At 47.9% G+C, this 27506-nt stretch overlaps 1 protein-coding gene across 3 annotated transcripts in view; it reads left to right on the plus strand.

Annotated features, from left to right (window-relative positions):
• Positions 1 to 19436, plus strand: part of Paqr5 (progestin and adipoQ receptor family member 5) — a 78478-nt gene extending 59042 nt beyond the window's left edge. For all 3 annotated transcript variants that reach the window (XM_034637095.2, XM_027925957.3, XM_027925956.3), the window contains 6 exons: positions 449 to 576; positions 3157 to 3362; positions 7517 to 7643; positions 13937 to 14033; positions 15893 to 16034; positions 18892 to 19436. In XM_034637095.2, the coding sequence (XP_034492986.1) occupies positions 530 to 576; positions 3157 to 3362; positions 7517 to 7643; positions 13937 to 14033; positions 15893 to 16034; positions 18892 to 19133 (861 nt within the window). In that variant the 5' untranslated portion in view covers positions 449 to 529 and the 3' untranslated portion in view covers positions 19134 to 19436. The remainder of the gene's footprint in view (positions 1 to 448; positions 577 to 3156; positions 3363 to 7516; positions 7644 to 13936; positions 14034 to 15892; positions 16035 to 18891) is intronic.
• Positions 19437 to 27506: the final 8070 nt, after the last annotated feature.

Consider the following 27506-nt stretch of genomic DNA (forward strand, 5'->3'; position numbering starts at 1 on the left):
GGCACGGGGTTATCTTTTGCAGAGATCTCCACCAGCTCCTGACATCTGGGGCATGTTGGCTCAGACAGGCAGCATATATGTTAGCCAACCACAAAGACTGGGCCCCAGGCAGAAGGTGCAAAAACGGATTCCTAGGCAACATTCATGCCAAGAGTAAGTGCGACTGGGAAGGCAGATAGGCTGCATTCCCAAAGAGATCCTGGCTCCTGGCTTCTCTCCTCTAGCTGGCTGGAGGCTTTTGGAGAACTTGGGATTCTAGAAGCTCACAGGAGGGAGAAAGGGAGAGAGGGAGAGAGGATAGCAGTTTGACAGGTCAGGGAATTGTTCAAGGGTCCCAGGTAACAGTGCACAGACTAGGAGAAAACATGATGCCCACCAGAGATACTCCTCTGAGACCTTCAGGCGGCCCTCTTTTCTCACCTCCGTGCCCTTTGTTGTCCCTCTGCAGGTGTTCCATGAGCGGGGCATCCTCTTTGGCTACCGGCATCCACAGAGCTCCGCCACAGCCTGTGTCCTCAGCCTTTTCCAAATGACCAATGAGACCCTCAACATCTGGACTCACTTGCTGCCCTTCTGGTATCTTCCAGTGCCCTTGACCAGCCCATCTCATCTAGGGTCCCTGAGGATTAGGGTTTCTTTGAGACACAGTTGGGATTGGGAGGGCTGGGATTGGGGGATTCCTCTATGGGGGCAGGTGACCTTGTGGCAGAAGGAGAAGCTGGGTGCTCCATGGAACGAGCTATAGCGCGTGGATTGTGGCTGGATTCCAGGGGCTTCTGGAGCTCCCAGGCCCTTCCTTGATTCAATAGTATTTATCTTCATCCCCTTTAGTCCTGGCAGCTTTGCAGGTCTTCGGGAAGCCAGTAACCAGTATCTCTGGTTAAAATGTCACTAGCTTGAGCAGATCACTTAATCTCTCATTTTCCCCTCAAAGTAGTCGCGATGGTCTGTACCTTTCTTAAGGTTGCATGGAGGACAGGGAGAAAATGGTTAAAGGCATCGGGCACGGAGCAGCAGGTTCATAATTGTTCTGGAACCACAGCAATGGGCAGGCCCTTGGTCAGGCAGTGTTCTAATACAGTCAGCTAAGAGCAAGGCTCTGGGAAGCATGAATCCAGGAGTGGGAGTTTCAGGAAGGCCAAAAGGGCCTTGCTGAGAAAGGTGGGCCCCGGACCAACTTCACACACTTCATGGGGATGAGTTCGCCCTGAGGCGGGGCCACAGCACAGACATAGTGCAGTCAGCAGTCCCCAGTGTCTGTAGTAGATTGCTTCAGGACCCCTGCAGATACCACGATCTGTGAATGGATGCTTCCTTATATAAAATGGCATAGCATTTTCCTATCCCCTATGCACATCCTCCCATACACTTTGAATCTTCTCCAGATTACTTATAATATTTAATACATTGTGTATGCTCTGTACATGATATGGTATGCCATTTAGAGAATAATGACACAAAAAAAATCTACATGCTCAATGCAGTCACATATTTCCTCTCCCTGGATATTTTTGATTCATGGTTAGTTGAATCCCAAGATGCAGAACTACAAATAGTGAGGCTTGTCTGTATGTTAGGGCAGGGAGGACCTCATAGGTCATTTGGGCCACTGTCCCACTCAGACCACTGTCAGCTGACAGATGCAGCCAGAGAAGGGTGTCTTCTTTACATTGCATAGCAGAGTTGAGGCACAGGTGGGTCCTGAACCCCCCAGACTCTATGAAAGAGTCAGAGGGACCCCAGAGCATGCTGAGTGGAGACAGGCCTGAGGGAGCCCGCTATGCTCTGGCATGCAGGTAGTCAGCCTGATGGAAGGCAAAAGACAGACAGACCCAGGGCCAACATGCAGGGGAAGGCTGGTCCCAGCAGCCACCCTGGTGGAGAGGAGAGAAAACTCAGTCTTGGGGTAGAGTAGGGAGAAGAAGCCTGACAGCCCTGGGGCCTGAGGACTGGGAAGGATGGCAAGTTCCTAGTCAAGGAGGCCATTTGTCATTTAAACTTTTTGCTTCTATAAAAGCCTGCATGCCAATAAATGGTAGCATTGCAGAAGGGAATCAAGTTAGGGTCTCTCCGGCCCTCATTCTCCCTGCAGCTGCCTGTTTCCTGTGCATCCTCCTGAGCTGCTCTAGGGAGCCTGAGCAATGGTGGCTTGTGCACACCTAACTTCAGCATATTTTCTCCCCTTGCTCTCCTGCTGTCTCACGGGGAGGTCTCACTGGACCCAAGTCTCTCTGGTTTCAGAATGAGAGTTCTGTTTTGTGGATGAACCATGATTGATGTCAGTTGTTTTGAGATTTGATACCATTACAAAGTGGGTCTTGAGGCCTGTGAACAGATCCCTATGGGAGGACTTTTTAGCTATTTTACAGCTGAGCCAACCTGGCTGAGCTACCCCACTGCATACCGCTGCCCTACACAAGCCAGGCTCTCAGAGACGATCCCACAGACCAGCCGGAAGGGCCTGGGAAAGCCTGTGTCCAAATGCCTTAAGGAAATGGAATGATGAAATGATCCCGAGGTGATGAAAGGATATGTTTTGGGGAAGAGCAAATAGCTTAAGCTTTACTTCTGCTGAGGCAGGATGAAAACATGTAGCCAGAAGGGTTTAGGGAACCTCCTTCAGGTCCTTGTGAACATGCTCTGTAGAGTCTCCATCTCTGGAGGAGTTAATAGGAAAGGGAGCCTGTTCTTCATGAGTGGTTTGTAGAAGTGAGGTGCTGTACAGGTGGGACCCCATATGTGGGTTGCAGGTTAGGCAGTTCTAACATAGGACTGTGCCATATCTCTAAACTTGCTAGCACTAGGAATTGCCATGGGAGGTGGTGAGCCCACCATCCTTGGAGGCGTGCAAGCCAAGGCTGGAGAATCACTTGGACAAGATGCCATGAAAGAAATTCCATCACCCTGTGGCAGGGAGAGGATTGGATTAGATAGACCTAAAAAGGCTCTCTTCTTACCCACCCCACCTGCCCATTTCTAATTTACTGCTTCTTAAGTCCAAAAGGCCCCTTCCACCCTCTCCAGCACATGGCACTTCACCAAAGTGAGAACTCATAGGAATTGGTCATCCTAGGAGAATGGAAAGCAGGGGAGGGTCGGGTGGAGAGTTTAGAGGTTCCCAGCCACAGAGCTTCAGGGGCCCATGCTGTGTTCCAGGTTCTTTGTGTGGAGGTTTGTGACAGCACTATATGTGACAGACATCCAGAATGATACCTATTCATGGCCTCTGCTTGTGTACATGTGCACCAGCTGCGTGTACCCTCTCGCATCCAGCTGTGCGCACACCTTCAGCTGTATGTCCAAGAATGCCCGGCACATCTGCTACTTCCTGGACTATGGTGCTGTCAACCTCTTCAGCCTGGGTATGTGAGTCTTCTCCCCTGAGACCCAGCCATTCGCCCCTTCCCCTGTGGGCAGGGCCACCATGAGGCTTTGATGGGTGTGCAGGAGTCACAGGAATTCCAGGATCTCTGTCCAGGCTCCTGATGAGGGTTTTGTAAGAAGCTCTCTCGTCTGTCCGTGTGCTTCTGTGGTATAAATGCTGTGTGGCTACTTCAGGCTCTCAGTATGATGCCCCCAACATCTCTCTGTTTTTCTTTGACATTGGGGAGGAGATGCACGCAGGCACACACCATTACATAGTATTTCCACAGATATTAATAGATGTATGCATTGAGAACTTGAGACTTCTGTTAATACAATTTACTTAATTGTAAGCTTATGTAGCTTGATTTTGATGGTAGCTGGGCTAACAGTCGGCTTGCAATGCTCTGAAACTTTCATAATCAGCTCCTACCGGCCAGGACAGGCAGACTCCAGCACATCAGGACTGGTCGCTGTCATGCCTGGTAGAGAACAAGGGTGGGGGATCACGCACTGAACCTCCTTTGTCCTGAGTCTTAGAGGTGTTAGAGGCCCATTCAAAGTGCCACAGGAAAGAGCTGCAAACCTGTTGGCGACGTGGGCGTTGGCGTCTCCGACTCCATCTTTTTCTTTGACTCCTGCCTGTTCCTCTCTCCTCTACTTATGGCATCCTTCATCCCCCAGGACCCTGGTTCTAGCCGCTTCATCCCTCCTGCTCCTGCTCTGGGTTGAAAGCCAGTCGCTGTCTTCCCTTTTACGCGAGTTGTCCAGGAGGATCCTGGAGGTGATTAAGTGACCCTCTTCCTGCCACTCCTAGGGCTCTTCTGTCGGGTCCCCACCACTCACCAACACAGGTTGCCAAGGCCCCAACCTTGTGCTAGCCGTCTCTCCTGGGCTCTCGCCAGCCTTTGACACAGGGGCCTCTCCTGCAGCACCCTCCCCCTTGTTCTTCCTTTTTTGCTAGCCCCTTCCTCTGTTCTCCTCCATAGATGAGCTTGCTCAGAATTTACCCTCTCACCCCTTCTCTACATGGCCCAGCTCCTGGCTGCTGCCCACACCATCCCTTATCTCCTCTGAACAAGGTGCTCCCAAACTCCATCTTTGAACTGTGGACCTGAAGTTCCTGACACCTCCGAGCCTGAAACCAGGACTGTCTGCATCCTCTCCCCACCTGCCCCCTCATCTGTCCCCTCTCCCATACCTCCCAGCCAGTGCCCTCCGCTCCTGCTCATTCGTGTCAGAACTCTGTAGTAACCCTGCTCTTCTGCCCTGTCTCCTCTTGCACCGTCCACCTAATTGGTGATCAGGTCAGTTGAGGGTCTTTCCTACGCACCCTTCAAGGGGCTCTGCCCCATACTCTTGGCTAGGACCCACGCCTGGGCCTCCCCGCTGAATGGTGGCCACAGGCTCTCCAGTTCCACCCAGATGCCCTGGAGCCTTTTGCAACACCTTCTCCCACGTCTCCCCTCCCACTGTGAACTTTCAGGCCCTTCATTACCTGGGATGAAGTCCAAACTCCTGAGCCTGGCGGCTTCCTTTAGGCTCATTTCTGATGAGAGCATTTTGAGTAATTGCTGAGAGGCCAGTTCTCTGCTGAGCACCTGACACATGTCATAACATGGTGCTTAATTGTCCAGATTCTGGAGCCTGCTGCCACCACTCCTTGGTAGTTATGTGCTCTTGGGCAAGTTTCTTAATCTCTCCAGCCTCAGTGTTCGCATCCAGAACATCGGCGTAATGTCTTCTCGTAGGAGTATTATGGTGATTAAATGATTCTAAGTGGAGCCTCTGAGACAGTGTCTGGCGCTTGGTCCACCACACAGGGTGGCCAGCACCATGACTGTCTCACTAACCCAGGCAGCACCCCCTGGTGGCTGCTATAGGCATGCCCATGCTGGAGGTGAGTGTAGAGGAGAGAGAAGGTAAATTGCCAGGGTCACTCCACTGGGAAGTGGCAGAGCCAGGCTTAGACCAGAAGCCTGCACTGTCAGCCAGTGCCCCACACTGCCTCCCTCCTCCACTGGACCACAGTGTGTGTGTGAGTGCCCCTGTCACCATGTCTCCCTCCTCAGAGCCTCATGTGCCATCCCCAGGTCTCCCTCTTCCCTTCCCTGCAGGGTCTTCAAACCTCTGCCCTGGATGCTTTGGGGGCCCTGCTCTGGGGCCCTCTTCCTATCCTCCTCCATAGCTCTGACCCCCAGCTTGGAGATGCCTTAATGCCTGCCCCTTCATGGGATCAACTGTCTGAGGACAGATGTGTCATTGCTGTTCCATGTTCTAGTTCGCAGCCCCATTGTTTGACATGGAAAAAAAAAAAAAGCCCAGCAAATGTGAAACGAAGGGACAGGCCTTTGAGAGAAACCACTGATTTCACCTCAGACCCACAGCTCCGCCCTCCACTGTCACCTCTCCTCCCCACTGTCCCCCTCCCACCCTGGAGAGCCCTCAACTCCTCAAGGTTGGCAATTACTTTAACTTCCTTGGCCTCCAGCTTTTCCTCCCTTGGGCTTCCTGTGTACTTCCGCTGGGTTTTGGCCCTCTTCGTTTTCTGTTTAGCAACCTTCTGTGACTCCCTATTGCCCTCAAGAGGAGGTTCATTTTTTTAGACTGGCATCCACAGCTGCTCCCTGGACAGCCCACCTGCCTTCAGGTGCTTATCAGAGACACCTCAGCCTCAACTCTGGATGGGGGCCATGGTCAGCTTCTTGGCCTATTGCTTTGTCCATCCTGAATGCCCACCCCACATGGGAAACCACCTTGCTTGCTGTTGTAGTTCTGGGCAGGGACTGAAGCCCCCTGGCTCCTGTATTGCCCACACAGCTGGGCTCCAGTTGGCATCCACTGAGTTCATGGCATCCAGGTCTAGGTGGGCGTCTTCTCCTAGTGTCAGGCCTGGAAAAGCCCTTGTGTGCTCCCCTGGAGTGGTTCCCAGCTAACACCTCACAAGCAGCTGCTGCCCTGGAGAGCGTGGTACATGGTACCAGGAGGGCAACTCTCAGCCCTTTCCACCTGTGTGACCAATTTCACTAGATCCAGCAGCCAAATGTGGTAAAAGGCAGAGGTTGGACCCGAGAGGCTGGGGCCTGTTCCCGGCCCAAGCTGGAATTTCAAGGTTCTCAATGTCTAGGAAGAACAGGGTCCTTGAACCTGATCCCTCAGTGTCTGGCCTGACAGGCCTGTGGTCACCCATTCCAGAGGGATAGGCTCAAGTGAGTGCATGCAGGTGCTGGCCCCTTTGTGAAGGACAGTTGTCTCCCCTGTGGTTGCAAATAAAAGTCTCAGCCAATTGGTCTCTGGAAGGTCCTAGGGTCACACCTCTCACAGATTCCAACACCTAAAAAAAAAACAAAAACAAAAACAAAACCACCTTATCTAGCCTCTCAGCTGGACAGTCTCTAGCTTCTTCTCAGGGAGGGTCTGCCCCCTCACTGACCTTCCGGAGCACCATAGGCAGGTGAAGTATGCATGTTCCTGAAAGAAAAGCTGAGCACTCTGGGCTGTCTTCACCAGCAATAGCACAGAGTTAAGAGCAGGGACAGCTGGGTGCATTGGCACATGCCTGTGATCCCAGCAACTTGGGAGGCCAAGGCAGGAGGACCGCAAGTTAAAGACCAGCCTCAGTAGCTATGCAAGGCCTTTTTTAAATTAAAAAATGAAAAGGGCTGGAGATGTAGGTCTGTGGTAGAGCACTTGCCCAGCAAGTATGAGGCCCTGGGTTCAATCCCCAACACTGCAAACAAACAAATCAAAAACTCGGGAACTTTCTCACCCAGCTGCCTAGGTTTGAAGCTTGGCTTTGCTACTTTCTGGCTGTGTGATCCTGAATGAATTGCTAAACGTTTCTGTGCCTCTATTTTCTCATCTGTAAACTGAGGATAAGTGTAAGCTTTATGTGGGAGGATGGGGATAGAGATTAAATGAGTTAATGTATGCAAAAATGGAGGAATACTAAATTACAGGCAAGTCTCAGGATAAGACTTAAGTAAGAAGAGGAGCAAGGGGTGAGCATTCTGGGAGGGTACAGGGGGAGGCCTGCTCACGGGTCTGTGGGATGACGAGGGCTAAGACGGGGGTGGGCGTGGGGAATAGTCTTTCTAGGGATCCACCCAGTGCCAAGGCCTGGCTTTGTTCCCATGTTGGTTTTTCTTCCCAGGCTCAGCCATCGCCTACTCTGCGTATACGTTTCCTGAAGCGCTGGTGCAAACCCCCTTCCATGACTACTACATAGTGCTGGCCGTGCTGAACACCATCCTTAGCACCGGCCTTTCCTGCTACTCCAGGTACCAGGCTCTCTGAATTCAGATGGCCTCTGAATTCAGATAGGGAGGGGGGCTTAGCATGCAACTCCATGGCATTTGAGAGGTCCATGGAGGAGATTGGCTGGGCGGAAAGGGCACCAGGAGCCTGTCTCCATTCCAGGTGGATCCCCTGTCGCTGAGTACTATAGGTGTGCACAGGTGCTGCCCCACAAGGCCCCTTGCTCGGAAGAGCCCATGCTTGGTTTAATGCTGTGAAATTCTTAGTGATTTTGGAACAAGAGTGTCCCCACTTCGATACTGTACTGGTTCCTATAAATGATGTAGCTGACTTTACTAGGCAAGTCACTTAGCCCCCTTGAACTTCGGTTGCTCATTTATAAAGCCGGGCCAATTCATCTGCCTTCTGAGATGGACGTGAGGATGACAGGTAATGTTCCCAGGATGCCTCTCACAAGCCCAGACGGTGGAGGTGCCTTGAAAACAGGCAATCTACCTCTAATAGCAATGGAGGGGGCCTGCCTCTCCGCTGTGTGGTGGATGACGCATGATAGTCAAATGCTCAGCTCATCCCCATGGCTGTGGGTCACACCCAGCTCACTGCCTCTAATTCCCGCTGTTCTTTTCCCTTTCGCTCAAGAAAACTCCTTGGGGTGTGAATGTGAGAGGCATTGTTATGGGGACCAGTACACTAATTTCTATACCTCTTGGCAGAAGTTTGTTGTCCAAAAGCTCAGGTTCCCTGTAATAATGTGGAAGGTCAGGGGACCTTCCACAGGGCTGTATCAGGGTGACAGCCCTGTCCAGATAGTGCTGAGGTCCCAGGGAGCAGCAGGTCAGGAAAGGCATCAAGGTAGGCTGCAGATTGCCCCTTGGTTCTTGTCTCCCAACTACAATCCCAGGAAGCCATTGCGCTCCATTTGGAACACCTGAAGCCCTCCACTGTCTCTCCCCAGGAAGAATAGGTATGTGAGGTGTGCCCTTGTAACTTCTCTGGGTTCCCATTTCCTTGGGTTTTGTAGGATCAAGGGAGAGTAGGTGTTTCACAAACCCGACAAACAGGTTTTTTGAATATGTGGAAGGATAGATTCTTCAGCAGCAGCAGGAACATCCGCCCCAACTTGACTTAATTTGCCTGCACTGAGATGAGGCAGAGGTGTGGAGTTGCTTTTAATGGGAGCGGGTGCTTCTTGCTGGCACGGGCTCAACACTGGATTGTGCGTGGCTTCCTCCCCAGGGAGTTGCTGGGAGCAGGAGTGTGTGCTGGAGTAAGCTTCCTTCCCTTCCTGGAAACCCAGAGCTCTCCTAAAGTTGTGAGGAGCCAGTGTCCACCCACAGAGGCAGAGAATAAAGTAATACCCCCTCAGGGACACACCTGGGGCCTGGTCCTTGGACACATACATCACTGTTCCTGTCAGGTTGATTCCTGAAGACCTGAGGTGTTTGGACTTCTGCATTAGAGGAGGGTGAGCACAGGGATGAGGGGACAGAGGTGGCTTCATGGGCATGGAAGAAACATCCCCAGAGTTAATGGGTCAAAACTGCTTTCCAAGAACTCAGAAAGCAAATTCTTGGATCATTTGTCACTTTTTTTTTTTTTTTTTTAAATCTCTCTTAATCACCTGCAACCACCAGGAGAGTTTGTTTCCTTCCGGCCCAGTCTCCCTGACTGTTCACTGTGGTGGATGGCCTTTGGATTTGGTATGCCTGGTGTGTTTGGATGAGCTTGTTTGCCTGGCAGCTGGGCCAAGAATCTCCTGAATGCCCATGTTTGGGGCCTTCCCTCCTTGACAAGGGAATAGTTTATTCTGTCTATGAATGGAGCACATCTGCGGCTGTTCCAGCCATCCTCCCCTCCACCCATCCACTCACCCACCCCACCTTCCTTAAAGCCTGCCAGGCTGGGAATACCGGGAGGAGTAAATGGCTGCCCTGGCTTCAGAGGGTACCAAGGACAGGCAGATTACAGGCCTCCCCAAAAGCCCTTTAGGGCAGCAGGACAGGGTAGGGGAAACAGCAATGAGATGCAAAATGACCTGTACAGGGCCCTAGGGAGTGACCTCAGGACTGAGCCTGGGAGGAAGCTCGTTTAGCTGGAGAGGACGAAAGGAGGATCAGCCTGGATGAGGGTGGTGGTCATGGAAAAGACAGGACAGGTTGGAAGAGGTGAGGAGTTTTCGAAGGGGAGGGGAGAGCACTAGGAGGGCCTGGAGGGCAGGCTGCGGAGAGGACACAAGCTGTGTCCTCTGAGGACATTTCCTTTGCTCAAGACAGACATTGATCTCCTGAGAAGAGACTTTCCTCTGCTTGGCTTCTGGCTTCTGCAGCTGCTGCAGAGCAGCTTTGGGGCTGTGCAGGAAGAGGAAAGGAGAATGGGCGTCCCAGCAGGGCTCTTTGGGTTCTATCACACCTTGTCCTCTTCCCATGTTCCCATATCCATGGTGGTTTCCCTGCACTCACCAGGCCTAACCTCCTCAGTCCCCATTGGCTCACTCTGCATAAGAGTCTGGAGAGTGAGAAAGATGACTGGTATTGGGGAGTGAGAGACACGCTGGCCCTGAGTGACTTCCTGTTAAGGAGGTGGAGAGGAGGGCCTGGATCCCTCCTGCTCCCCTTTCACCAGGGCAGGTTCCATCTGGCTGGGTGTCCTGCAGTGCCTGTGCCACAGTGTCTTCCTCCCCAGACCCAGCCCTGCCTCTCCCTCCAGCTCTAGCAGTTAGAGCTCTGCTGAGCCCCTTCCCCTCCCACAGCACTAACAGGACCAGGAACCTGGGCGTTCACAGGCCCAGCAGGGGTCATGGGTTCATGGCACTTGCTCCAGTGCTGTTCAAACCATTAGGGTCCATCTGGACATGGGGGACTGTAGTGCCCTGAGTGGTGTTTTGGTTCTTAATACCAAGGAACTTAGTTCAAGGAAGCATGTTCCAGAAGAACATTCTTTCCCATTCTATAGCATTTGAAGGGGTGGAGGGGGAATGTGCACCCTCTCTGCATTGGGGAGATCAGGATGCTGGCCTGCCAACTGCCCAGCAGCCCAACAGCGCAGCCTCACTCCCTGTAGGAATGCTACTTATGCAGTGTTTGCCACGCAGCACAAGTCACTGTGAATCATCTGTCCAGCACGTCCAGCCATTGATTTTTATTTATTTATTTATTTATTTGACAAAGTTGCTGTGTGAAATGGCCTGTGGTCAGTGCTATGAGGGAAGAGATTAATCTTCATGCCAGGTACACAGTGAGCTACACCACGAGAGTGATGCTAGGAGGAGGAGGCTGTGGTGGTGCAGGGGCATGAACTGGCCTGGGAGTGGCTTGGAGGCCAGAGCCCAGGGTAGAGACTCAGCAGACATGGTTCTAGACACTTCTGGAGGCCGAGGAGCCTTGGTCAGAAGGCAAAGAGGGACCTGACCCCCCCCACACACACACACAGTCACAAAATATACACACACACACACCCTTCTGCAATAGAGGGATTTTTATAAATCCCCATTAGTTCCAGGCCCTAGTTCCAGAATTCCTTACAGCTTTGTTACCACATTTATTGACCTAACCCTTTAAGCCAGGCTTCTCTCCAAATCCAGTATTTCCTGCTGGTCTCACGTGGGAAGAGTATTCCTGAATTCTTACTAACTATCTATTTGACCCTTGGGTGCAGGAAGTTACACAGGGTGGGCTTTGGACACTTGTGGGGCTTGGAGGCTTTGGAGGGTTCTGTGGCTGCTCACAGGATGCCTGGCACTCACTCCTGGAATCTCTGGCTGTGGCGGCACCTTGTGGTTTGATGTGGAATTGCATCTTGATAGTGGGAGGCACCTCTGTGGCTACTGGCTTTTCTGCTTTTTCCTCTGTTGCCTTCTCTCTCCTGTTCTGCTTTTTTCTCCTTTTTTTTTTTCCTCCTATAGACTCGGATTTGCGGCTGGAGAGGCTGGTCCGATGCCCCTGGCCCCTGGGGAGGCGAAATGTTGTCTCAAGTCACAGGAAATCCATGCTTTGGGGGATGGCCCTCACCAGCCAGAGCCAGATTTCTTCGTAAGTGGCTGCAAGGAATGCACTTTAGGGCAAGCCTCTTCCCCAGAGCTGGCAAGTGGTGGCAGTGCACAGCCAGGGTAGACTGAAAAGGCAGCAGGGGCAGGTGCCCGGGCCATTAGGGCAGTGTGAGTGTGCTCCTTTAGGCCTCGGGGGCAGAGGCTGTTGGGAAGAGCAAAGGCTGGGCCTTCTGGGGCAGGCAGGGGGCAGTGTGAAACCAGAGAGGTCCACAGTCCTAGTTTAAACCTAGCTTTGTCTCTTATTAGCTCATCTGACTTTACGCAGATCACCCAGCCTGACTTTCCTCCAATTCCTGTTTGCTGGTCCAACATGGCTCTGAGATGGGGGTGGGGGTAGAGCCACACACATTTACTGCATTTTAGTAACTGTGCTTTGCTGTTCTAAACATCTTTCAAGCCTCATTTTTAGCAAATACTTAACACTGTGAGGGAGGAAGTCATTGACCCTAGACTACGCCCAAGGCCTTGGAGGCACACAAAGATCAGGAAACCTGTCATAGTCACAGGGTCCTGAGGGGCGAGATCACAGCTCTGTGCAGCCTCCCTTCCCCAGATGCCTGCAGCGCTGTCCAAGGATGTGGTTCTTGGATAAGGTGATGATGAATCAAGGGCACTTCTCCTCCAGCTCCTTCTCTTCTTTCTCCCTAAGTATCCCTTTTCTGTACCTGGAACCCACCACATGCTTCCTGTTTTATGGGCACAGACAGGAAAGAAGATACTTGCCTGTGGTCTTGAGTGAAGCTGTCTCTGGAGCTATGGGCTCCACAGGGCCCATGGTGTCCTCCTCCTACCCTCAAGCAGGGGGTCCTCATGAAGACTAATTTGCCCGGCTTCCCTGAGGACTGGGAAGAATACACTGGCCTAGAAATTGATCCTCAGGCACAGTTCTGGGCTGGGTTTGGGGAATCCCGACCTGACCAGATCCAGTGTCTGCCCTTGAAGAAGGTTCCCCAGTCAGATGTGAGTCTATCAGATGGTATGGACAGCAGTGGGATATGCACACAGGTGTACATGCTGGCTCTTAAGTAACATGAACAGCCTGTCCAGGGGAGGTGGGCCTAGCTCAGTAGGAGCAGTAGGTAGTGAGGGAGAAAGGGCTGGTCCAACATGGCTCTGAGATGGGGGTGGGGGTAGAGCCACACACATTTACTGCATTTTAGTAACTGTGCTTTGCTGTTCTAAACACCTTTCAAGCCTAATTTTTAGCAAATCCTGGGTTGGGACAGAGGGTTGGGGAGCAGAAATGGGCATAATGGTAGGACACAGGCCCCATCCCAGCAGATCCCATGATGATCCAAGGCTGGGAGGGCCCCAGTGCTTCCACTGTTTCTTCAGACTGCAGCCGAACTGCCTCCTGAGGGCCTTGATGCCAAATCTCTGCACACCACCCTGCTGGGCCTTCAGCCCCACTGCAGGGCATGGGTCCCTGAGGAGAAATCCAGCCTTGTGCAGTACACTGCAGTATTTAAATGGGTACTGGCCCCTGACACCTGGCCTTGGTGGTCCAGCAGGGACACATGAGCACTTCCTTACCAGGGCGTCAGTTCCAAGCTATGGTTTTGTGTGAAATCTCCTTGGCCATCGATGTCTTCCTGGTGTCCAGCCTGCCAGCTGTGCTGCCGGTTCCCACACCTTTAGTTGCTGTCCCTCCCTGGGCCCACTGAGGCCCTATCATGGTCTGCTCAGGGGGGCCTGCCTCTCTGCAACAACCAGTGTCACTAGTGTTCATGTTGGGTTGAAGAGACTGGAGATGAAGGAGAGAAGGAGCAAACTGGCCAGCGCGGCTGGGTGTGGTATCAATAGTCTGGAAACCCTGCAGCTTACCTACCTGAAGCCAGGTTTTCCTCATGGTCCTCACCTGGGAGGCTCCCAGGAGTCAGGTACCTCTCACCTCCATAGAGCATGCTTCACAGGGTCCATGGCAGTGCCTTCCCTTCCTGGTCCTGGAGGTGACTGGACTTTTGGAAATCTCCTTGCAGTTGAGTAACTTGGCACTTGTAGGGTTTCTGCCAGGAGTCTCCTCCCTGGCTTGGTCTGGACACACTGATTCTCATGGTGTCAGGACAAGTTTCTGCAGACATCCTTTTCAATTTGAGGGTCTGTCATTTCCACCAGGGAAGAGGCTGGTGAGAAAGCGGCTGGTCACAGGAGGAGATGCAAACTGCTCGTCTTCTGTTGCTTACCAGCCTTTCTGTTATGTTCGGTGTGCACACATGTGATTGCCTGAAACTTTTCATTTCCATTTCTTCCCCCTTTCCTTCCCCAATTTAGGTTTCTTGAAATCCAGAAGCCCCGTCTCTGCAAGGTGCTTCGCGTCCTCGCCTTTGCTTACCCTTACACCTGGGACTCCCTGCCCATCTTCTACAGGGTAAGGGCCTAGCTGCATCCCATTCTGTGGGCACACCTAGGAGGCAGTCATTTCCTGAGCTTCTGGGGGTCGAAACTCCATACTGGACACCATATGACACACAGGAGGCAAGATCTCGCTGCCTTGATGGCATATGCAGAGATTAGAGATGGCATGAGCATGGAGGCCCTGAGAGACAATGTGCCTGGGGGCTCAGGAGCAATGGCCCAGAGCTGGGCAGGACAGGCAGCTTGGGGTTTGGTACAGTGAACAAGGGTGGGCTCTGGAGGCCAATCGCTAATCCTTGTTGCCAGTCCTTGGGCAAGTTCTCCGCACCTTGATGTCCCTTATCTATAAAAAGGGCATGATATTAACACCACTGTGGGTTTTGAGGAGGATTATGTGAATTGACATGTGTAGTGCTGATTGATGGCAGGAGTCCAATAAATGCATTATTGTGTCTTATCACTGATTAATGTATGCTCGTTTAGAATTGAAGGAAAAGGTATGAATGAAGGTCTTCAAGGAAGATGGGAATTAATCAGAGAACACAGAGGAGAGGAGGGTTTAGGTAGGATAAGAAGGGGAAAGTCCATGTACTCTCAAATTAGGTAGGCCTGAGTTCAATTTCTGGTTCCACTGCTCCCTGGCTGTGTGATCTTGGGCAGTGAACAGAACCCTCTGAACCTGAGGCTCTTCATCTGGAAGTGAGACTAACATTTCTCCTTCATAGGAGGTAATGAGGATCAATCCACACGGTGGATCCGGTGGGCCCAGCAATGCCTGGCACACAGCCCATACCGGAGGGGGCCTCTCCCAGAGCCAGCATCTGGGTGCCATGATAAGGCCCAGCAGGCGAAGCCTGGCAGGGAAGGGGAGTGGAAAGCTCCACCTGCTAGCTCGGGCATCGAGTGTTTGTTCTGTGCTCCCCCTATACAGTCGGGGGGAGACCTAGAGATGGGGTACAGCCCCTTCCTTTTGTTCCTTCTTTAAGGAAGTGTGCAGACCCACTAAGTCAGTATAGTGTCAGTATAGTGTGCCACAGGCTCGGCACTGTCACCAGTGCTGTGCGCTTCTAGCTCTTGGTGCATCAGACAGTGGGGCAGTGGGAGAGGGGTGGTGTCTAATTCTAAATGGTGCCATTGGTCCTGGAACCAGCCTGCTGGGATTCTGATCCTGACTTTGCTACTTATTAGAGGTTTGTGAATCCCTCCCTGGCCCACATTTCTTTTCTGCAAAATGGAGTCTGCTTTATGGTAATTGTTGAGACTTATATTAAATGATGCATGTAAAAGGCATAATAAGTGGTAGCTACTGTTATTATTTACATAATAACACAAAAACTACACTCAAACCATGAAATGGTGTACTTAATACTCTTTAATGATTCAGAGGCCTTCAAGCCTTAAAGTCTTAATCAGGACCATCAGTTCCAAGGCTGTGTGGGCTGAAGAGAGTTCATATGTCCACAGACCACTTTTATACTTACATTTCACCCCAAGAAAGAGTAGCAAAATATCTAATAGGATTTTTCTTTTCTCTTACTTTCCTTGTTCCTAATTTCCTTTCCTAATTATATGTGTGTGTGTGTGTGTGTGTGTGTGTGTGTGTGTAATAACCCAATCGTCTCTCATGAGCGTTTGATGGGGGTTAAAATACAGTTGTCTTGGGTCTGACTTGATCCTACTCAGTAAAAGCTCTGCCCTCACAGCCCCTGAGAGTCCCTCCTCCAGGCCATGGACCTGTGGGAGGCCTGGTGGGTGGAGTTCCTGCATGGTGCTGAGGTATCTGGGCCTCCACCCCAGGTGCTGAGAAGGACCAGGGCCTGTTGGAGGCCTGTCCTCCTCTAAAGACCTGCTGTTTCCTTAAAACACCTGCAGCTCTTCCTGTTCCCAGATGAGGACATTGAAAATGAAGCCACCTTGTACCACCAGAAGCACGTTGTCATGACCCTCCTGGCCTCAGTCTTGTACTCTGCACACCTGCCAGAGTGCCTGGCCCCTGGATGCTTTGACTACATTGGTGAGTGGGCACTGTGGCCCTGTTATTATTTATTCTTGTTGATCTCCTGGCCAGGGAGGGGACCTATCTGACACCAGTGTAGTGGCTGCAAAGGCCCATGGGGGCAGGGTGGACAGGCAAGGGCAGGGAGAGAAGCAAATCTTGAGGAAGCTCAGGCCAAAGTGAATGCCACTGCAAGGTGACAGAGGCCAGCATATGTGACACCGTGCTTTGCTGGGTAGGAGCGGGGAGGATGGAGAGCAGGCGGGTCTAGACCTGAAGCCTTAGGAGGAGGAACCTTAGGTTCCCATCACTAAATGAACATTGGGAGCAGCTGTAGAGAGGAATAAGAAAGATGGCCTTGAGAAGGCAAGATGGGGATCTGTAGTTCATGTCTCATCCTGGCTTTGAGGCTGGATGAGTGGACGTCACCCTTGGGTCACTTCTGGTGAAGGTGACAAGCCTTTGGGATGAAAGTTCCTTAAATAAGGTCCATGGAAACCACAGGGCCAGTCTTTTTCTCCAACATGGCAAACACCCTTAGTTTTCTCCAAGCCCGTTTGGTCTCTGGTTGAATTTCTACCTCCTCCCACCTAAGAGATGTGACCAGGTATGCTTTGATTGATCTGACAAAACTCCATCCTCTTCTTCTGTTCTGCCAGAAGGGGTAGGAACTAGCAAAATGCTTAGAGGTCAGATTTCCAAAAGAGAGGAGGATCAGAAGCCAGGAAACAGGTGGCAACTGGCCCCTGCATACCATGGCTACTTCCAGACCCACTTTAAGGAAGTAGAGGTGGTATGGATGAAGTCTTGGGGACTGCAGGAAAAATAGTGAGGGGCATTATTTTGCTTCTCAGAATTCTATTAATTCACCTCTATCCTGTTCCCCTGGCCTAAGAGAACAGAGCAGAAAATCTCCCCTGAGGGAGGAACTCGCCAGCACACCACTTTATGATGGGTATGTTCAGTCCTTAAGTAACTGACTCTGCTGGGGCGGAAATCCCTCTCTTTTAGTACCCTGAGCCCAACTTGTATGGGACTTGCTGGCCTGGCCTGATTAGCCATGACTGCAGGAAGCCCCCCAATTCCTGGTAGGCAGGACTGTTGAAGTTGAAGTCACTTTTCCTTGCTGCTGTCAAATTTGGGGTATACCTGATGCTGGTGGCTCTGTCTTTTCTCTTGGGGCCTCATGGAGACATGTGTGAGCCTTAGCTGGTGAACATAGTGAGTCACTGCTCTCTGCTTGGCCATGTCCTTGGGGAGCATCACCCCCAAGCTGCTTTTCTGTGTCACACACTGATTGGAATCATACAGAGCAATGTGTTCAGCTCGAGTGAGGCCAGAGTGGCACCTCTCGACACCTTCTTTTTTGGGAATGAGACTGGGGCTTTAAAGAATTCAGTAGACATCTGCTTGCAAATCTTCAACCCTCCTGAGCTTATAATTCTAACTTGTTTATTGAATACTTTTTCTGGGATAGGTACTGAGGGTACAATATGGGACTTTTTTCTTTTTAATTGGAGGATCATTTTTGAACTCTCATGTTGTATAAGGTTGCTAGGGCTGCTATACAAGTACCCTTGACTGGATGGCCTAAACAACGCAAAGTTATTTTCTCACATTCTGGAGGCTGGAAGTCTGAGATCCAGGTGTGGGTAGGATTGGTTTCTTCAGAGACCTGGCTTTCTCTCTTTAGTTTGGGGTGGACCATTTTTTCCACCTGTTTTCATGTGATCTTCTTCTATGTGTAGGTGCATGTCTATGTTCTAATCTCCATTTTTATAAGGACATTGGTCACTGAATTAGGGGCCACCCTAGTGACCTGTCACTTAATTCTCTAAAGACCCTTTCTCCCTAATATGGTCACATTCTGAGGATATCAGTATATGGATTTCTCAGGGCACAACATATTCAAACCATAACATGTATGGTCTTCTTCTCCCACTCCTGGTGTCTGAGGCCCATACCCAAAGTAGTCTCTGACCCTGGGCATTGGATTCCTTTTCTCACCACTCACCACATGGCCCAGCTTACTCCCAGCACCTCTGCTGGGCTCCACCCTTTGTTGATGAGATATGTGAGCTGGGTGCAGCCTGCCTTCAAGGAACAGGAGCTCCTGGTTATGTTTCTGATTAACCAGCAGGAGGGAGAAGAGCACTTGGTAAGCAGTCCAAGAAAAACATGCAGCCTAACTTTTTCCTTTTTCATCTGGAAAATGAGTGTGGTAAATAAGTTGTTCTGAAAAAGAATTTTGCTCTGATGGTCTTCATATTTTTCTCATATTGCTGGCAATTGAACCCAGGGCCCATGTGTGAATTAAGCACAAACTCTACCACTGAGCTATGCATTCAGCCCCCTCACATTGTTCTTTAAAATACTTTTATTAAGGTGTACTTTATATATTAAAGAGTCTCCCAGGGGCTGGGGATGTGGCTCAAGCGGTAGCGCGCTCGTTTGGCATGCGTGCGGCCCGGGTTTGATCCTCAGCACCACATACCAACAAAGATGTTGTGTCCGCAAAAAACTAAAAAATAAACATTAAAATTCTCTCTCTAAAAAAAAAAAAGAGTCTCCCAAAGTCAACTGTACAATTCAATGTTATATTGTGTAAATTTTCCAAGTTGTCTGAACATCACCATAAATCCATTTTAGAACATGCACTGTGAATACCAATTCCCACCCTTTGCTCGAGGCAACCATGAATCTCCTCTGTCTCTGTGGATTTGCCTACTCTGAATACTTCATGCAAATGGGATCCTATATGTGCCCTTGCTGGCTTCTTTCACTTAGCATCTTTTTAGCAAACATGTCATAGTTTGTGTCAATACTCCTTCCTTTTGTTCAGTGATCTCAATGGCCTTTTGTGTGTTTGCTGTAGGTCACAGCCACCAGCTGTTTCACGTGTGCGTGATCCTGGCCACACACCTGCAGATGGAAGCCATACTTCTGGACAAGACTCTAAGGAAGGAGTGGCTCATGACCGCCTTCAGGCCCTTCTCTTTCTCTCAGATAGCTGTAGCCGTAATGCTGTGCCTCATCTTCAGCCTCAGCAACATAATTTATTTCTCTGCTGCTCTGTATCGGATTCCTGAGCCAGAATTACATAAAAAAGAAACATGATTCAGACTGTAAGCTTTTTGTGCCAGATGTCAACATTAAGCTGTAACACCCCAACTACCATAAGCCAGTGGCATGGTGCTGGCTTATGATGGCCAAAAACAGTTATAATGATTGGTGTCTTGGCATTTTTGAGTAGGTTTATGTCAAAAAGGCACTTAAATGGAGACATTACTCCAAATGTGCACTGATTCTGTAATGTATGATTTTTAAAAGGGGAACATGAACTCAATCAAGCAAGTTCATATCTCATTAAGTTTTAAGTGTGTTTAAAACAAAGTTTTCAATTCAACTTAAATGACTGAATTAAGCATACTGGCCTTGTAGTTTTTTAAAAATTGAACCTTTATAAATGGCTTCATTTGATGAAATTCATGTAGCAAAGCTTCTTCCAAGAGCCTAGTAGTAGCTTGTCAACTGCGAAAGAATGAGCAGGAAAGATTTTAGGAGGATCTGAGAAACAGGAAGTTGGATCTTTGGGACCCCTGGGGACAGGGTAAACATTCCAGAATGAGAAGGGAATGAACTGTAAAGTCCTTTTCCCACAAGTCCATTCTGTTTTCAAGGTGCAAGTTTGTGGGGGGGTTTTAGCCCCTATCTCCTCCTGACCAGTGGGAGAAGCAGGGGAAAGCACGCAGGCCCCACAGGCCCCGAAAGGTCGACTGGCACCCAGCCCGCCCTCCCTCGCTGGAGGACAATAGACGTGCCAGGGAGACTAGTCAAAGCAGGATCTCTCGTTTATTGAGGAAGTACACACAGCTTATATACTGCACAGGAGCCAATCAGGATAAAGGTCAGAGGGGTGGAGCGAGTTCACAAGTACACCCATCCCATAGTCCCTAAGGGAAGGCACAAGCTGTCCAGGAGGGCAGAAGAGTCCTGGACCTATCCTGGAGGTGGTCCGCCTTTTCCGTCACCACCCACAGCACCACCTCCTGGCTGATCGCCAGGAGCCATCCCAGCCACATGTGTGGCCCCAACACCGGGAAGCGGGCAGCAAGTCATGCCCTACACAAGTTCCCATGATTTGGAGTATATAGGGTTTTTTTTTTTCTTCTTCTTTTGTTTGCTTTTTTTTTTTTTTTTTTTAACTCCACAGCCTATAGTGGGATGGCAGGTGTTCTGTTATGTTCTGCCCTCTTGTTGCCATTTTGAGCTGCAAAGTATTATGCAGTACAGGTAAGAAGTATTAAACTATGGAACTGGGTGAGCTAATTCCAATTGGTTGTATTCATCGGTTAACTTTGAAAGCAACAGAAGTGCTATGTTTAGAGATATCATACATTTGATATTTTTTTACATTTCAAATATGCTGCCAAATATATTATTCATATGCAGAGGACGTTAAAAGACCTTGCCAACAAGATGGTCAAATGTCATATCCTCAAGCTTCCGTGAGTCTGAAACCCCAAGGAAGTGTGTGACAAATACAGACTCCTGATGTGAACAACAGGATTCTGCTTTACTAAGTAAATGTAGGTTTTGTAGAGGAAATCTATAGGGCACCACAAGTCCCCAGGTGGTTCTTGTGCAGGAAGGCCAGGGGACAAGCTTGAAGCAAGCTGGCATCACCTCTCCAGAAGGCACTGATTGGCCCTAACAGTTTTGTTTTGGTTAATCTAAGTTTTAGCAACTCACTGCCTGACATCATATCCCCCATTTTCCAGAGTTTTCTACTCTGAATACTATGAAAGTTGTCAGAGTCTTGTGGGTCAATCCTTAGATAAAAATAACAACAACGATTAATAAAGCTGGGAGGTGATGAAGAAGGGGATCTCATGCATGAATCCTGACAACAAAAACTATCACTAAAAACTCTGCCAAAACCACAGCTTTGCACAAACACTACAGCCTTACACAGAAAACACTTCTGCAAGGACCTCTGACTAATACCCGTTCAGCCTTGGACTAATGGCTACTCTTATTATTGATCCTTGTACTCAAGGATTATTATTGCAAAAACAACTTATATAATCCTCATTTTGCCTTTAAAAATGTACCTTTGCCTCAACCTCCTTGAATACACATGTAATCAATGACATGAGTATTCCCATTATAGTGCCCATTCCTGAATAAATTTATTATCTTTGGAGCATTTCTGTTATTTAGGTTGACAGTACTGAAATCAAGCATTTTCTCTTTTGTTGAATTACTAATTAAAGTTCAGTATTTTATGGTGTTTTCAGGGAGTACAGAAATGCTGATGCAAAACAATTCTAACAGAGGCTCATCAACCCCTGATCTGCTCTTGGTAATGACTTAAGGGGCCTCCATCACAATGCAGGATCATCTTTGCTGACTCAGGAATACCCCCACATCTTATAATACTGCCTTTACCATTAGCTAGTCCAGACACTTCAATGGCCTTGTAAATAGTCTAATCCTCTAAGGACAAGTAACAACTTATAGTGGATGCAAGTGGTCAAGAAATATGATTTCATTAGTTTTATTATCAGTTTACTTCCTCTAGGGAAGGCAGATAAAATTATACAGGCTGGTAAATTTTTGTTACATTAATTGCAAACTGCACAAAAAATTTTGCTTTTTGGCAAGAATCTGATATTATTAGTGGAATTCACGTCAGCAGTGTCTGTGGGCTTCCATTTCATCTTACTGCAGCTTCAATTTTATAGTGAAAAAAAGTTTAAATATACTTTTTTTAGTAATGTCAGACAAAAATATTTTAAATTCTCTTATTTATAAGTAATAAATAATGTTCTCTGGTTAGGCTTAGAAATAGTTGGAAGATTGTGGGTGATCAGCATGAAGGATTTTTAGATTCTTAATCTTTGCTGGTGTTGCTTTCTCATCATGTGTGATGATGGAAATGAAATATTAAATCAACAGAGCAAGATCGAGTTTGGTTAGTCGTTCTATTGTATACTTTTGAACAGTGCTATCAATTACAATTTCATAACAGTTTCTCAGTACCACACTGATTTTAGAAGATTCTAAAGTGAAATGAAAATGTGTTCACATAGGTTGTCATTATAAAGTAATAGACATTAGATGTCTAACATGGGCAAAGTTTTACCCAAGCCATCCCAGAGTGAAAAATATTGACAGGGAGTCAATTGAAGACTTCACTGACAAGATGTCTTTTAATGCAGCAGTTCTCAATTTTAAAAAATGTCTCAATACACTTGCAATATGTCACATACTCCCATTGGTAACAGCTGTTCACTACATAATGACTCAGGTGACTGTCGGGGGAGGCACACTCCTAATGGGATGCACCTCTTTCTCCTCCCCTTGCATGTTCTAGGATTTTCCAGACATTGCCTTTGTGATGGAGCCTGGATGTTATTGAAATAAGTCACGTAGTCCACTTTACCTTCATTTTCCGTTACTCAGTTTTTAGACAATAACTCTCCATCTTCTTTTGAAGAATTAGTTTGTGATGGTTGGTAGAATATGTAGGAGAATCAGCTTTACTACAGAACTCTGCTCACCTGCAAGGCTCTGAGGAACGTGGGGTGGAGCAGAACGGTACTGTCGGGTACACTCAGGAACCCCTTTGTGTGAATTCCTTGTAAATGAAACACCTATTACCACCCTCTATAATAATACTTTATCGCATTTTAGTTGAATGCCAGCCCCTGATTTTCTAGCCCACAGTCCATCACAGCAAACACCCATTTCCTGACTTGGACATGTTCCCCCCAACTTATGCTGTCTGGTTTTCTTGAACTGTGTGAGAGAAAAATTAAAAGAATATATTTAATATCATAAAGTTGCCTGTTTTCCATTTGATTTGGTTATGTTTCACCTGCTGCACTGAAAATACATTCATCACAAGAAATAGATTCCTATACATGTGTACATTGGTAAATCATCCAACTAAATAGGGCTTGGTACGTATAGTGCAGACACTGTCCTAGGAACTGAGGAGACAGACGTGAATAAAACCCAAAATTATTTGGGGTAGTTATTTCCCCTTTTCTGTGTATAATTTATATTATATAGCCACTCTTCCCCCAACACACATAATTTCAGACTTAGAAAAGTGTTGCAAGATAATAGAAGATTTCCCAGGTACCTTTCACTCTTCCACCTTTTGATATTAACTCTTTCAACAGTTGAGAAACCCAAACCCATTAGTTGCAAATATATTATTTCCTTGATCCTAGAATGTACTGAATGTTGTTTCAGAATTACTAACCATGTCTATGCCAGAATGCTAGTTCCCTTGGAACTAGCATTCTGGTGAGGCAGTCAGATAAATGGTTAAATTCTGTAAAGAGAATTAGCCTGAGTTGAGGGGACTGGAATAGCAGCTACTTGGGAGGCTGTGGCAGGAGGATTGCAAGTTCAAGGCCAGTCTCAGCAACTTAGAACTTGTCTCTTTAAAAGAGGTCTCAAAATAAAAAAGGTCTCAAAATTTAAAAGGGGCGGGGAATGTAGCTCAATGTTACAACACCTCTGGGTTCAATCCCCATCTTACTACAAAAACCAAAAAAAAAGGAAATAAGCCTGGAGCGGTGGCAGGTGAATTGGATGGCCACTTTGATAAATTGATATCTGAGGAGAGCTCCAGGGGTAGAAGGAGCCAGGCTGGTTAGTGTGGTAGTGGGGGCCTCTTCAAGCAGAAACAGCAGTTAAGTAACAAGGCCCGGAGGCCAACAGGTGATTTTCTTACTGGAAGGATAGAAATTGGGCCAGTTGTTTCTGAAATGTTTAACTCCGGAAGACATTTGGATGACCTGAGTCTTGAAGAATTCTGAAATTTCTCTGAATTTTCTTCCTGAGAGGTTGCCGAAGGGGCTTCCTATGGCTCTTTGTACTGTATGGAATGCTTCAACTCAGTAATAAATGTATCTAGGGCAAGACAATTGTCACTTCTGTTGTCTTCATGTCAAGCAACTGGTTTCTACTACTGGCTCAACTTTTGCTTTCTGTAGAACATAAAAGAAACTCAAAGATCATTCAGTTCAGCCTGTCTAAAATTTTCTGTGTTGTAAAATGCATAGCAAGGCCTGAACATACTGACACATAATATCCAAGGAAGGGTTCCTGGAGTTTGGAATGTTTCAGTAAAAGCACCAGGTGATTTTTAAGATAAGGCAGTTAAGAAGCACTGATATAGCCACTCTTCCTCCAACACACATAATTTCAGACTTAGAAAAGTGTTGCAAGATAACAGAAGATTTTCCAGAGGTCTCTTCCACTTTTTGATATTGTTAATTCAACAGTTGAGAAACCCAAACCCATTAGTTGCAATATATTATTTCCTCGATCCTAGAATGTACTGAATGTTGTTTCAGAATTACTAACCCATGTCTATGCCCTAAGAAGCCTAATAATTAAAATTCAATATATATTTCAAATTCCTTTTGTCTTGAGCCTGAGGGCATATAGTCTAAATAGTCTAAATTATTTGGGGGTAGTTATTTCCCCTTTTCTGTGTATATGATTAATTTGAAATATGGTTCAGAACATTTGTTTATTTTTGTTTGAATTTTACATTCCCTCCCAACCTAATGATTTTATTAAGTGGTTACTTTTGAGTATGTAAACCATAAACATCTAATCACTGGTTGTGCAGATGGCTTAGGGAGAAAAATTCCATAGCCTGGAACAGGAGACAATGTTTCCAAGGCTGTTGGGCAAACAAAGCACAAGTTTGTTGAATGTGTCCCAGTCCCCAGGACAGTGCTGTCTCCATTTTACCAGTTTCCCTCAAACACTCTCTGCTCCAGCAATTTCTCCTCATTGGTGTTTATTAGGTTCTATTTGCTTATCCCACCTTTGGATTAATATAGGTTTCATTCTAGGATCAAGATGGTGTCAGCTCTTTTTCAGTGATTTGTCTAAGACCCTTCAACAAGTTTGGCAGTTTTTTATATAGTTAAACTTATCACAAGCCCCACAATCTTACTCAAAAGAAATAAAATCATGTCTACATAATACCTTTATATAGGTAATTATATATTGGTTTCATTCATAATGATAAAAAATGTGGAACAATCTGAATGCACATCAACTAGTGAGCGGATGAATTGTCAAATCATTCCTACAATGGAATACTACTCAAAACAAAAAGGGGAATAAATTACTGAGACATGCAACACAGGAATGAATCTCAAAAACCTTATGCTGAGTGAAAGAAGAGACACTTTGGAAAAAACAAACTATAGTGAAGGGAATCAATAAAGCAGTTGCCAAGATCTGGGAGTAAGAGAAGATTACAAAGGAGCAGTGCAAGTGAATTTTTTGGTGGGATAGAAATATACAATTGAAGACAGGGGCAGTGGTGCATGCCTGTAATCCCCAGCAGCTGGGGAGGCTAAGACAGGAGAACTGCAAGTGCAAAACCAGCCTCAGCAAAAGCAAGGCACTAAACAACTCAGTGAGAACTCTGTCTCTAAATAAAAATACAAAATAGGGCTGGGGATGTGGCTCAGTGGTCGAGTGCCCCTGAGTTCAATCCCACCCCCCAAAAAGAAAGAAATATACAATTGATTGTGGTGGTATATGGTTATAGGATGGTATATATTTGTCAAATACATAGAACAATACAACTAAAAGGGGTGAATTTTACTTTAAAAAGAAGCCTCCCAATTCTTCTACTTCCACTCTTGTGCCCTCATCCCTGGTCTAGATCTCTAATTTGAGAGTGAAATGCAAATCTTTTGCTGGCTCTGGGGAGCCTTTGGCCATTTTGGAATATAGAAATGATATAATGAATTGGTATTTTAAAGAAAATTAATAAACCAAGAGCTTTAATAAGGATAGGAGCTAGGGAGGGAGACCTGTCTGGAAGAAAAGCCCTGGAGGTGGTAAAATGTGACTGTGTCCTCCACTGGAATGTTCTATGAAATTCATCCCTTCAAAACCTGAGTGCAGTACCTACCACTGCTAGGCACTAGGCATACAATGATGCCATCTAGTGAGGTTGTGGGGGTACTTTTGGTAGAAGTCAGAATAAAATTAGGATGTGAACTGCGGAAACAACAGGTGCAGTGAGTAGGGTAGTTGGAAGATCTACAGGAAACTGCTGAAGATGTGGTGTTGTCAGAGGAAAGGAGGGAGGAGAGTGACAGCAGAGAGAATGGAGTGTGAGGACACTGCAGTTCCACGTGGCTGGAGGATACATGGGGTAGGGATGAGTGATGTTCCTGGAAAGGAGGAGCCTCAGGGCCCCTGAGGGTCTGGGGCAATGGGGAATCACTGTGGATGTTACGCAGGGGAACAACATGATCACATCTGCAATTTACAGAGGTGAGTGGGATGAAATGGAAACTGATTTGGAAGATGGCAACAGCAAGGCCTAGTAGGGACCAGTCTCCTAACATCATTCAGCAATTCTGTGTCTAGGAATTTATTGTACGTATTTACTTGTATTGTATAAAAGGATGTGTTTCCAAGTTATTCTCTGAAGCTATGTTTGTAATAGCAAATATTGGAACCAGCCTAATGTCCAATAATATAAGCCAAGGATATTAAATCATGACTGTACTTACCAGTGCTGGTTCTGTAGGAATCTGAGAAGGGGCTAGAATTCCTAAGAGCACAGATGTAGATGGATGTTTGATAGTCATCAGCTTAGGGGTAAAGGTTGAAGTGAGATAGAATCAGTCATGTTAAGACAAGAGTAAGTTCTGGTGGTTGCTCCTCAAGGGCCAAATTTTATTCAGTTTTGTATGCCCAGAATCAAGCACAAATCAACTATTTGATAACCTGGGCCTGGGGATGTGGTTCAGTGGTGGAGTGCTTGCATGAAGCCCTGGGTTCCATCCCTAGCACCACAAAACAAAACAAACACAAAAACATTTGATTCTGGGCTGGCTCTGCCTAGTTCACTGAAGGGCACATTCCTCAGTCCACCACCCCAACTTCCAACTTGTTCCTGCTCTGGACTTGGGTGGGCATTCTAAAAAGGGAAAGAAAGCGGGGTTAAAAGGAATTTGATAAACTGATTTATATATAGGAAAGGGCTGGAGGAACCAGGGAGGGAAACCTAGGAAAGGTGGCTAAGAGAAAAGCCAAGACAATGTACTGGCATGGAAGCCTGAGAGACAGCCCGAGTCTTCGAGCAGGGCACAGTCCAATAACAGAATACTCCTGGATCGGGACGACAGTGCTTCCACAGAGCTTCTTGTGATGTCCGAAAGGAAACCTCAGTTTTCTCATAGGAAAACGGAAGGGCTTGGGTTTCAGGACTCACATCTCCTTCCAGCTCGACCACTCACACCCGGCTAGCCCTTTCCGCGTCGTCGTCTAGGAGACGAGCATCACTTCCGGCAGAACTTTCACTTCCTGTGAGGCTCCGCCCCTTTCTCGTGAGCGGGCGCTGATTGGTCCGTTTGAAATGCGCCGGGCGGGAGCTCACCTGGGCTTGCAGCGGCGCCGCCGGGCTTTCCAGAGCGCAGCGCC

The sequence above is a fragment of the Marmota flaviventris genome, chromosome 2 (genome assembly GCF_047511675.1).
Source record: "Marmota flaviventris isolate mMarFla1 chromosome 2, mMarFla1.hap1, whole genome shotgun sequence".
NCBI lineage: Eukaryota > Metazoa > Chordata > Mammalia > Rodentia > Sciuridae > Marmota > Marmota flaviventris.